Source organism: Elgaria multicarinata, chromosome 3 (genome assembly GCF_023053635.1).
Source record: "Elgaria multicarinata webbii isolate HBS135686 ecotype San Diego chromosome 3, rElgMul1.1.pri, whole genome shotgun sequence".
NCBI lineage: Eukaryota > Metazoa > Chordata > Lepidosauria > Squamata > Anguidae > Elgaria > Elgaria multicarinata.
In genome coordinates this window covers 134,220,051-134,233,425 of record NC_086173.1, presented here as the reverse complement: position 1 = coordinate 134,233,425, position 13,375 = coordinate 134,220,051, and the positions used below count along the sequence as shown (strand labels likewise).

The following is a 13,375-nucleotide window of genomic DNA, read 5'->3' as shown; positions in this document are numbered from 1 at the left end:
GGGTATCTGCCAATAAGGGTCTGTCTTCCATTATAGATATCAAGCTTCAAAAATGAGGCTGTCAATGTAAAACCGAGTCAATACAGTGTTTTATTGTTGTTTTATTGTATAATTGTTTTCCTATTTGTATATTTTTGTGTATAGTTTTATCCTGTATGCTGCCTTGAGAGGGTTATACCCTTAAAGCTGGCCTAAAAATAATTTTAAATACATAAACAAATGTACATTGAGTCAAGGAAGTCTGCATCTCCCCAAGGTTTCCCGAAACAGTTTTGGAATAAGTTCATCTTATGGGAAAGAAAAATAGGATTTTGTTTTACCATTTGTTGAAAGAGACACCAGAGTTGACCATCCATTTGCTGCTTGAGGCTTGATCATTCCAAAATTTGCCCTAGACTTCTAAAAGGAATGTTATTCTTTTCCTAATCGTTATGAATCCTGACCCATGAAACCTACACATTAATCATCCAATCTGTAATTTGTTTCCAGCTCCCATGAATACATAAATCTATTCATACAGGAACACATTGTAAAGTGCACGTTCTGAGAAACTATACCAGAGGCTATATTTTACATTATAAAAGACCAAATTAACATTGAATTGCTCCCAGTGGAAGGTATACCTATGCATTTAAATTGAAGACTTTGTCAAAACCTATCCTCTGTGTACTAATTTCCCTACGGTATTTAAAAGAGATAAAGCTATAGATTTTCTCCCCATCTCCCATCTTTATTGTAAGGCAACATGTATGTTCTCAAGTCAAGAATCATATTGTTTAAAAGAATTCCTTTTGTTACACGGATGTGCTCTTTTCACCTCATTTCCTGACAGGATTACAGAGACATAGCCTTTCATTGTGGCTAGCCTTGTCTTTTCTTTCTAAGAGAGCGAGGCAGTAATATCCAGCATTATAACACACCAAAGAAGACATTAAGACATAAATGGAGTTAAGTGTAACAAACGGCTAGAGCATATTGTGCGCAAACCATGTCTGACCCATGAAAAGAAAACAAAGGACCATCATTGTGATTAGCAAATTGCGGAATTATGGTGTCTCCTTGGCAGCTCTTGTCCGTTTTTTAGTCATGCAGAGCCCTCTAGTGGGATTTAGAAAGCTATTGAATTCCTGCTTTAAAATAAGTGTTACCTGTTAGGAACAGGCGCTCTTGACAAACAAAAAACAAAACAGAAAGGAGATACACATGACGCTCACCCCCTCCATGCAGAAGGGGTTGCGAGACTACATGGGCCAGTCCCACACACCACCAGAACCATGTGCCATCTCCCCCTTCCAGAGGATGTTTGTGAGAAGGACATGCACAGAGCTCGTACCTCAAGGAGCCCCCTTTGCCCAATTAACTGCATGTGAGGAGGGGATTCGTGTAAACCCCATAAAGAGAAATACAGGTACGGAGTGTATTAAGAGATTGGGCTGGAGAGACTCTATGATTTTCATATTTTGGTCCTGCATGTAGTAATAAGAGAGATCTTTTATCTGAATTCTAAAGAGCATTTAATACATCTTTGCCACAGACAGCATGGAGGTGTCGTTTTTCTCTTCAGTTTTGGAGATTTTAATGGTTACCTTCTGGTTGGGTCTGAAATTATAATATGTAGTTTCCAGCACAATTACCAATGGTAGCCTTTCATTCCCGAGAATCCTAGTGTTCCCTTTCGTACTTGGGTATCATTACCCAAGTACAAAATGCACACGTATCTTATCAGGCTTGAGGAATGTACATGAAAGTCTTGAGGAGAAGGCTATCAATAGCCACGAGCTCTGATGGCTATGTGCTACCTCTAATATCAGAGCCCATATCTCTATGTACACCAGTTGCTGGGGAATATGGGTAGGAGGGTGCTGTTGCACTCATGTGGGTTTCCTATGGGCAACTGGCTGGCCACGGTCTGGATAGAATGCTGAACTAGATAGACCCATGGCCTGATGGCAATTCTTACGTTTTTAATGTATGCATGTAAAATTCCAGATACGTCAATTTGTTTGTTTGTTACATTTATAGCCTGCCTTTGCTCCAAGGAGCCCAGGGCAGTATATCCTCCTCTTCTGTATGTTGTCCTCACAACCACCCAGTGAGGCAGGTGAGACTGAGAGTCGGTGACGGGCCATCCCAACGTCACCCAGTGAGCTTCATGGCTAAGTGGGGAACAGAACCCAGGTCTCCTGAGTCCCAGTCCAACACTGTAATCACTACACCACACTGACTCTCTAAATTAATAGGGCATGCACAGCATGTTACACACATGCACCACTGACAGGAAGCAAATATACTTGGAGCTTGGCTAGCCATACTTAAGTATTAAATGAGCATCAGCCCTGAATTGAAAGCCTGAAAAACAGCACTTAAGTACTGACTGTGTAATTAGGTTCTGCCAGAGGGGACGGACGGACTATAAAATAGATAAAAAGGATGAGTGAGTGAGTGAGTGAGTGGGAAACTTTCTAAACGTTAGCCTTCTTGACTCTTTTCCTTTGCTACTCTGCTGTGGTGGAAGCTTGTGAATCATTAGTTCTGCCTACAGGAAACATAGTGATTGCTCAAACAAATTATGTTTAGAATGGCTTCTTCATTGTGCTTCCCCTGATATATCCTTTCATGTTCCAGGCTATATACTTCAATGTCTAGACTGCCCCATCTTAAAAGCATAAACCAAGGAATAAATAGTTGTTTCATTATTTCGTTCTTTTCTTTTAAAGACAGATTATATTGAAACTAACCAATTCATACCAAATTAAAACAAACCATACATGCTGTAACTAGACGTTGCACGGGTGGGCAACTAGTGGCCCACCAGATGTTGTTGGACTGCAAGTCCCATCAGCCCTAGCCTGCATAACCAATGGTGTGGATTATGGGAGCCGAAGACTAACAACATCTGGAGGACGACAAGTTGCCCATGCCTGCCCTACTGGCTTATTGTGAATGCAAAAAGCCAGTTCAGTTTGAAAGGTCATGCTAATATCAGTTCTGAAAGATGCTCAAGTGAATCCTCTAGGAACAATGACATCATGCCATATGGTAAACACAAAAGCTGACTGTAGAAATCACGTTTATAGGTAGCTCTTTCTTAAGTGTGTTGACCAGTAAGAGCGTTATAGGAAAAGGGGATTAAATTTCATTGGAAAACAATAACATTGTGATGACTTCAAGACTAGATGAGAAAAGCCATTCATTGTATTTGGTCTATGGGGGACCAGTGTACAATGGAGTGTGTGGTATTCCAATAGCACTTCCAGGCAGGGGGGCAGCTACGACCCCACAAGTCCAAAGCCCAGGAGGCCCTAAATAACCACCCAGAAATTGGCAGATGATGAAGGCAACAGAAACAGTTTTATTTGTTTGTTTGTTTATTGTATTTCTATACTGCCCAATTGCCGACGCTCTCTTCGGCTGGGAATGTTTTAACATCGAAAGGGGCAGTTTGGCAGTTAGCTGGTTAATGCATGGGGATGTTTAGGCATCGCTAGGCTTAGGATCTCTAAACCCTACACATGGTTTCCTGCTCCTCCCCTTGCTTCCCCCACTTCTCTCGACCGTCCCCTATTGCTGGGAGCATCCTCTCTCTCTCACTGCTGCCTGTGTAGTGGAACACAAAAAACTGGACTGAACAAACTCCTCTTGATATCCTACATTGTACCTGCATCTACATGCAAGTGCAATGTAAAGCTCTTTTCTTTCTTCACTGAAAGGAAGGTGTGGACTCTTTTTTGTGTGTGCATGTGGGACTGGTAAATGCTCATTCTGCTTCACCGTCTTGTTTTTATTCTGCTAACTGCCTTTCTAACAAAAGACAGCAATACCATATAAACCCATCAGAAACAAGCCCCACTTTATTCCTGTAGTGCTCTGACGGTGCTATGATTTAAGTGTGTTTAAAAAGTAAAACTGAACAGAGATGTGTGTGTGCGTTTTTAACCAAGACAGGCAAACAATTTTGTGGTTGTTAATGTTCTAACATATCAGAGATGTAAAAATAGTTGTAAAGCATGGAGTAGTGGCGCAGGGGATGAAGAGAAATGTTTGTTGGGTGCTTCATGGCCGTCTAAAGGGAGTCCACATAAGATCATTAAGTTTAGGGTCTAAAATATCCAAGCTGTACCCCTGCTTCCAGGCTATTCCACGCATCTACAACACATACCATGGCTGATGTGTTGGCCACTAAATATCTAAACACAGATCACATCACATACGAAACACAGGATGCTGTAAAAAGGACAAGTGGAAACCCAGTGCTATTTTTCCGCTTTCCCCTCTCTCCCAGTTTGTACTTTTTCCATCCCTTGCTGTGTTCCTCTACCCAGTCTTTCCTGGGAGGAAAGAAATAGTTTGTAAACGTTGATGCCAGATGCACAGCAAATTGTTCAACAGTAAATACATGCAGACATGGCTAATGACACACCACCTGCTGTCAAATCATGTGTCTTTGGCACTATCACTTTCCAAGAAACAGAAATCGTGTTTGCTACTAGATTGAGATACCAGAGAGAAATGTAGTTATCATGCGGATCTCTTACCTTAAATTAGCTTCAGAGAGGTAGTGAGGAGGTAAGGGGAGGATATGAAATTGAATGCTTGTATTTTTCCTGGATGGTAGGGGGAAAGGTGAAATTTCGTTTGCTGCAGCTCATTTTTTTCCCCTGCCCTGTGAATGACACGTATTTCCTATCTCTGCATGGCAATGTCATGATGCCGCTGTCTGATTAGATGATGAAGGGAGAATTGAGCTCAAGGCTCAGATTTGTTTGGAGGCCCTGCGTGGCTCGTGCTGAAGCCGTCCTCTTTCTAGTTGCCACTTTGAAGCTTGCATCTCGATGATGGGATGGTTATCCTAGACCTCTGCCCCCAAATATGTGTGTTGATTGGGCGCTTATAAGACGAACAAAAACAGCCTCCCAATGCCCTGAAAGCAATGCCATGTTCCACTTCCAGCCCAGCTCCAGTTAAACTGGAATGCTTTGGGAAGGAAGCCTCCATTCTCAGAAGATACTAAACTATGTCACAAGGGTCAGCAAAAGATCATCATCTATGGATGCACTTTGGCTCTTGCACTGGGTGCTCGTGTATTTTCAGTCCAGTCTCCAGTGAGAACAAAACATCTGCCAAGGGCTTGGATTCCCCAAAGTCACCTCTACCTTCCCTGTTCCTCAGGCTCCCATTTGGGAAGCCTTTGGGGCAGGGGCAAGGGAAGGCAGCTCGCAGGAGTGGGGCAGGCAGAGCCCTGGTTTCCCTCACCCTGCTTGCAAGCCTTTGTGAAGGCCCCTGATCAAGTGTTTGAGACACCCCTGCTATATGTATTAGCTGCAATGCTCAAGATAGAGTCACAAAGTACCAAGCAAGTGTACTAAATCGGGGCTTCTCTAAACTAAGCCCCTCTCCTTCTGCATAACGCAGCCCATATCAATCACGCCAAAGAACCAGGAAGCACAACAGCCCCGGGTAAACAATGTGATTTCCCTCAATGGAGAGAGGCTCTAGGTCTGCTGCTGCATCTACACGTAGCTGGAGGTGGGCAGCTTAGCATTTGGCAGATTCACACAAGACCGTGAGTGAATTTAAATATGATCACCACAGCCACTTTACACCTTCTCTTTTCTAGGCTTACTGTATCAAAGCCCCCAGCTTCCAAGTCTCCCTTGCCAGTCCTAGGGTGACCATAGGAAAAGGAGGACAGGGCTCCTGTATCTTTAACAGTCGCACTGAAAAGGGAATTTCAGCAGGTGTCATTTGCATGCATGCAGCACCTGGTGAAATTCCTTTGTCATCACAACAGTTAAAGCTATAGGAGCCCTGCCTAGCATGACCAGATACAAAAGAGGGCAGCTTTAACTGTTTTGGTGAAGAGGGAATTTCACCAGGTGCTGCATGCATACAAATGACAACTGCTGAAATTCCCTTTTCTAAACGACTGTTAAAGATACAGGAGCCCTGTTTCTCCTTTCCATACGGTCAGCCTAGCTAGTCCACTACAATCTGACAAGCATCATTCAATCCCTCCTGTCCTTTGACTCTGTGACATTTTTATGTCAGCCCCTTTCTCATTTCCCCCCATCTCAAATCCATGCCTCCTTTTCCCATTCTTCTTTCTCTCAATTGTCTACTTCCTCCCTTTATTCACGTTTCAGCTATCTGCTTCTCAGCTATGACACTGTGTTCCCTTCCTTCCGCTGCTCTGCTTCCTATGTCCCCCTGTCCCATACCACCCCTCCCTTTTGGACCCTGTTCCCCTTCCTAGTCTCACTTTCTAGCCATGGACACACACACACACACACACACACACACACACACACACCTCTGTCACCTTTCTGTTAAAAGCTCTGAGCCCTTTTGCATCCTTCACAAAGGCATTATAATCGCTGATCTCATCAGCCTGAGCAACTACAATGTTGTGAACATTCCTTGGCTTCACAGGAGCTTAGCCAAGGTTATGGGGAGAGTCTCAGACAAAAAGTAGCAAGCAGGCAACAGCTAGTTATTACGCTAATCTTCCATTCTATTCAAGTTTAACCCAAATTTGCTTCAATTTCTCAGAAGAAACAAAACTTCGCAATGACAACAACGTATCACTAGTATGCTCCTTGAGGCTTGTAGAAGCAATTATCTTATGGGCATCTATTTTTCATTCATATAAAATTGTTGGCATTTTACAAAGACTTTAATATTAGGAGGGTGCATTTTGAAAAGACTAAAATCAATCTTAATCCTACAAAAATGTACAGTCAGAATCTTGGGTTGTAAAGTTAGAGAATTTGCATCATGTATAATGAACATTCATCTTGGATGCACACAACAGACACCATCATCTTCCCATCACAGGTATTTCCCTGGGGACTGGATGGGGAATGAATTTTAAAGTCGTGTGATTGAATCTTAGGTTGGAAAAAAATCCCAATGTCAACATGTTTCTGCCACCGTTAATACTCTAGAAAGGAGAAGCTAAGCAAAATTGGAAATACTGGTTAATAAGATGAGCTGTGTGGGTGCTCATGTGTTCAAAACTTGAGCATTTATTTTGCTCATTGACTGCAGCTGCTGTATTTTCAAAATCTGAAATCATCCTCTTCCTCTTTTTGGAAAAATGAGACCTGGTGTTCATCCTGTAGGGATAATTTGGGGTAAATTCGTGTATTCAATTATTCACACACCACATATCACCCCATCTTATCACCTCCTCTTTAGACTCGCAGTTGAAGAGTATTTGTGAATGAAGTAGTAGATAATTCACAAGCTAATTGGTGCCAGGAATTTCACACATTTTTGTTATGAAGTGATGATAACTGAGGTTCCATGGGGTTTATTATTAACCTGAGAACTTTCATTTAAATGGGGTGATTTAAAATTGGTAGTGGAACAAGTATTCCAGAATAATTTTTTCCCTACAAATTAATAATTTACTGAATGTTGAACTGTTATAAACCTACATTTATATATGACAAATGCAAAACAATTCAGTGGTACTAGAACATCCAAGAGATCTGTTCAATGCTAGATTATGCTGCCTCAGCACCACCACCACATGTGCACCTTGGAAATATTTAAAGAACCAGATTTGCATATATTTGCACAGCTTATTTTGCTTCCACGATTTATTTGACAGATTTCCAGTGTTAAAAAGTTGGAGTTCTGATTATACTTTTTGTCACCATGGTGACTACAAGAATCCCTGCACTCTAAACCCACCCTTTCCCACATTCTCCAAGCATTTAGCTGAAAATATTCACACGTTCCAGGTCTCTCAAAGCAACCAGGATGTCAAGACATTTGCTGTTTTGACAATAAAAACTGTGGGTAAATTTCCGAGAACACTTTAGCCCAGCCTTCCCCAAGCTGGTGCCCTCCAGATGTTTTGGACTACAACTCCCAGCATTCCTTCACTGTTGGACAGGAACGGGAACCCAGGACTATACAACAACACCATGGACACGGGGGTGGGGGTGGAATAAAGAAACATGAGCTGTGGGTAGAAATCCCAACATCTTCTACACAGAATTTTCAATTGGTCCAAATAGTTTTAATTTGCAGAAAGTGTGCGCGTGTGCAAAGAAACACGTTTCTGCATCCCAATGCCCCCACAGCATATGAAGGAGGCAGGAGGGAGCCACTATCTCCTACATTCAACACTACACATATGGCTCTGGCTCCAGTCCTCAGGTCTGTCAGCACAATGGTCTTGGAGCTCCCCCAACTCCTCTGCTTAAGGGGACACCTTCACCAGGCACCCAATTCCCCCTTCCCACCGCTAATTATCTCCTCAGATGGGGAAAGCGTTCATAATACATTTTGATTTTTCTCAACCTATAGACAGACGAAGAGCCTGCCAACTGCTCAGGGTTGCAACAGCTGCTCACAAACGGAATTTATTTTGTTGAGGTAATCAGCTTATCACATGAAGAAAAGTGTGTGTGGGGGGGGGGGTTAACAAGTGAAGCAGAGCTAGGAAACAATCCCTTCCTTTTCTAGAACATTTCCTTGTTCTTTATTCTATTGCATGGGATCGGGAGTTTTATCTATTTTGCTTTGGGATATATGAAAGAGATAAAGAAACATGCCCCAAATCCAAGGGTGGCATCAATTCACTCAACATGCTTCCCTCTATAAATGTTACCATGAACTCCTTTGACATCTGAGCAATAACTCATCTTTCTTTCTGTGTGTCCGTGTGTGTGTGTGTGTGTCCACAGCCTTCTCTTCTTTTGCTCTGATCATAACACTTTGTCGAACAGCTTCATCAATTATCCATGACTAAAAAGTGGACCACAACGTTCGGAGAGTGTTATTAATTGGCCTCGGCAGCGCGTAATGAGTTTAAAAGCTCCTACCTGGGTGCCCCCGGGGATGGTGGCTAGTCGCGGACAACAATTTACAGCACACCATTAACACATATGCCAGGAACAGCCGCTGAGAAGGAAGCATTGATTTGGCACAGGACCTCATCCTGCAGGCAGAAAAAAGGAAGCCACTGAGTGAAAGGGGCAATATATAATTTGGGAGTAATGTAAAATAAAACCAAAAAAGCTGCAAATCGGGGGGGGGGGGGGGAAGCCAACAACAGATTGGAAATTAATTGAAATGGATGATTAAAAGCAGAATACATGAGGGGGTGGAATCACATTCACACCCAAACCGAGATCAATTGTTTACCAGCCATGTCTCATAATAAGATGGGAAACAGAGTACGTTCTCCATTCCCACCGCCAGTTCTCTTTCTGCAATTGCATTATGAGCCTAAGAATAGGAGCTGGATGGGATTATCAGCACAAAAACTTTGTAGACTGTCCCACAAAATACAATATGTAAGTTTTCTTTGAGTTGACATTTCTGAACGCATTTAATCACTCACCTTCAACCGGTTAGCCATGGTAGTTTAAACTACATGGCTACTTGTCACGATGGCTATATATTACATCCAGTAATAGAGGCAGTGTGCCTCTATGCCAGTTGCTGAGGAGCACAAGTAGGGAGGTGCTGTGTTGCACTCATATCCTGCTTGTGGGCTTCTCATAGTCATCTGGCTAGAGACTGTGGGAACAGAATGCTGGATTACACAGGCCTTTGGTCTGATCTGGCAATGCTGATGTTCTGAGAAAAGACTGGTGATGAGGAACTTGAGAAAGTGATGGAAAGAGAGAGAGAGAGAGAGAGAGAGAGAGAGAGAGAGAGAGAGAATGAAAGAGAATGAAAGAGAATGAAAGAGAATGAAAGAGAAAAAAAGCTGGTTGCATGTTGGGATTAAAGGTGGATCCTAGGTCTAGACATTTTGAACACCAGTGATTTAAATTACAGAAATGATGCCATAAGTAATTGGAGAAAGATTTAAAAGCTACTCTGTAGGACTGAGAAATAAGGACAACAGAGTTATCATTGTTATGAACCCTTGTCAAAGAATGCTGCTCCGCCATCTTGACCTTCTGGCTCGTCTGGACACTGACATGCAACCAGCATGCAACCAAGCTACAATGTGGCCCACAATGTTTATCAGTTTCAGACACTGGGGAGGGGGAGTCTACACCAGCTGTGTATTGCAGGATCGTATCGTAGTCGTCACTAATGGGCCACATGACGTTCACCTGCTCACACGGTGATGTTGGCTCCACCTCTCGCTTTTTCCGGAATTTCCGTGACTGCTTTCGTCATGGTTTTTCCGGCTCTCTCGCTTCCATTGCGAAGAACGTGCGTGGTGTCATTGCTCTTTGCCGCGCTGGGCTCTGTTCAGCTGTGAGGGGTGTGTGCATGGGTATGGGCTTGTTTTACCGCCAAGTGCATTTTTATTATTATTACAAACATATCTCTGCACAGGAGTGCATATTAGACAGAGTTTCTATCCCATGTGTTGTTGCATGTCTGCACTCCTGCACTTCCCTCACGAGTCAGGAAATCATAATTCTGTGCCACGTACCCATCTGCCTAGCCACGCCCACTTCTATCGATACATGTGTGGAACCGCCATAACGGGGCACACGTGTGCCCGCAACAGCACTCCTCTAATTGCGGTGTAGGTCAGTCGCGTGTGACACGTGAGGTGTGATCACGGAAGTGGGGATCTTTCAGGAGCATGCCTCTTCCGTTGCAGAAGGGCTGCAGGTGTAGATTAGCCCTAGGAAGCTATGTTGAACTACTTTTTTCAGCAGGAGTTGAAGGTATAACGTGTGCGTTTTATAAAGTATGTAACTTCACCCTTATTTTTCCCAGAGGCCAGTAGTTTACACCCATGTTCACTTTAGCAGTAAGTATTTCATTTTGTCATGCTAGTAACTGTCACTACAATGGGGAATAAGCTCCAGTCACGCCTCTGTGCTTTGCCCCAAGGCTGAGAAATAAAAGAAATGGCTACCCAAATGGATCTTCTTTTGTACAAGTGCTACGAAGAAATGTTACTTCTGAAAAGGACACTGCGCATCGGAGATAAGCTGACATCAGTCTTGCATGGGCTATCTGACCACTGAATGTGAAGTGGGGAAGCAGGCAAAGAACATGTCAGACCCTGCTCCAACTGGAATGCTATTGTCATCCATGCCCACACAGGTCCATTTACATAGGGTGACCATATGAAAAGGAGAACAGGGCTCCTGTATCTTTAATGGCTGAATAGAAAATGGAATTTCAGCATGCAGCACCTGGTGAAATTCCTTTTTCATCACAACAGTAAAAGCTAGAGTGACCAGCTACAAAAGTGGGCAGGGCTCCTGCAGCTTTAACTGTTGTGATGAAGAGGGAATTTCACCAGGTGCTGTACGCATACAAATGACACCTGTTGAAATTCACTTTTCTATACAAGTGTTCAAACATACAGGAGCCCAGTCCTCCTTTCCATGTGGTCACCTTAATTTGCCTTCAGATGCCCCATGGGAAGGAACAGGGCAGGGAGGGAAGGAGGCAAAGTAGGAAAGCAGCTGCTCCAGCTGAACCGTCTCTCTGCCCCACTGGCCAGGGCAAATGGAGACTTAACTGCCCCGTGAGAAAGATCCTTAAAAATTATGTTTTGATATCACATATTTTATTACTGTATTTTGATTTTCCTTGTAAACCACCTTGGGAGGATGTATATTCTAAAAGGTGGGAAATCAATATATAAATACAAATGCATACATACATATATGGTGCTGCTGCTTTTTTAACAAAAAAAATAGCCCAAGAATCATTGTGTTCCCCCAATGGATTTTCAATTTATAAAGCAAAAATACACAGTCCAGATCTCTTAACAGAAAAGACATAACTACACTGGCCCTGAGAGTCCACGTTACCCAAGAATGTGAGAATGGCCATGCGCATCAGATGAACATCCACCTAACATTCTTTGCAAGAGTCCTGGGTTCTAGGTAGTCTACCTATAATTGAGCAGGCATCCAATTGGTGGAGCACAGCCTAGCTTCTCCCCGCTCCTGGTCTACACAACTATTTCTATTTAGAAGGACAGGAGAACCCTTGAGCTCCAGCATCCTGGCAGTGGTCAGTACGCCAGATCAGGAAAATGGCTAAGAGGGCTCGAGGGCAGGCACCAGCAGTGAGCCCAGCCAGAATCCTGGGACCCTGGCAGCTGCCCAAAGATGCCAGAGAGTGGCACAGCATTATTCCTGCACATCTGGATTTAAGGGAAGAGTTTTGAGATTTGTCCATGAAGATTCCAGGCAGATATTAATACAGGCACGTGAACTGTTAAAAAATAGCCATTGACTCCAACGCATCAGTATGAAAAAAGTTCTCAAGAGAATGGTAGTTAATTCCCCCCATACACACACACACTAATCAAGACTAGATAGATGGATAGATATATAGGGTGACCATATGAAAAGGAGGACAGGGCTCCTGTATCTTTAACAGTGGCATAGAAAAGGGAATTTCAGCAGGTGTCATTTGTATATATGGAGAACCTGGTGAAATTCCCTCTTCATCACAACAGTTAAAGGTGCAGGAGCTATACTAGAGTGACCATTTTAAAAGAGAGCAGGGCACCTGCAGCTTTAATTGTTGTGATGAAGAGGAAATTTTACCAGGTTCTCCATATATACAAATGACACTTGCAGAAATTCCCTTTTCAATACAACTGTTAAAGATACAGGAGCCCTGTCCTCCTTTCCATATGGCCACCCTAAGATAGAAGCAATCAGTCAGAAAGTGTACCAAAGCTCAAAACTGTAGAATTCCTAATCATGTCAACTTTCCCTAGCTCCCCAAAAATCAGTTCTTGTGTCATCATCAAATTATGGTAAGTAGACAAGACTCCCCTGACTTGGCACCCTCCAAAGATTGGACTACAACTCCTATCATCCCCACCCAGATGGTTGCCATGCTGGGGAGCATCACGTTGGGAAGGCTGTATTAGACATTCTGGAAATCCTCATGATCTATTTAAATTGTTGAGGTGTTTCTCCTTACCTTGGTGATTTTTCCAGGTTTTTACTGCAGTTAAACAGCTTTATCAGTGTATATATTTCACAGTAATTCCGAATTCCCATTTGAAAATATGCACAACCATTTCTGCATCTCCTAGGTTTTCCTCCACATCCAAGGCCTAGGGAAGAAACCAGATTGGGAAACCATTACCGAGGGTTCAGGCTGATAGTGTTGATTAAAGCTGTTGTTATACATAGTGCCATCTGCAGCGCATGCAAGTCCACAACAAGAGCAACATCTTTTGAAGGGCGTTTACAGGCCTCATTCCGACAGAGTACTGTGCAAGTGACTCTACAGTTCTGCACACGTTTGTTTTTACATCCAAAGATCTTTGTGAGTGCCAGTAACACAGGGATATGCATGAAGGGCTCATCTACACCATGCAGGATATTCCACTATGAAAGCAGTTTGAAAGCAGTATATAAAAGGCAGGAGCCACACTACTGCTTTATAGTGGTACTCCTGT

The 13,375-nt window shown here is 43.1% G+C and overlaps 1 protein-coding gene across 1 annotated transcript in view; it reads right to left on the bottom strand.

Annotated features, from left to right (window-relative positions):
* The window catches only part of TAFA4 (TAFA chemokine like family member 4), an 82,791-nt gene extending 69,835 nt beyond the window's left edge, over positions 1-12,956 (bottom strand). Inside the window, exons 1-2 of the mRNA XM_063121623.1 lie at positions 12,892-12,956; positions 8,838-8,953 (exon numbers count right to left, since the gene is read on the bottom strand). Of these exons, the coding sequence (XP_062977693.1) occupies positions 8,838-8,952 (115 nt within the window). The 5' untranslated portion in view covers position 8,953; positions 12,892-12,956. The remainder of the gene's footprint in view (positions 1-8,837; positions 8,954-12,891) is intronic.
* Positions 12,957-13,375: the final 419 nt, after the last annotated feature.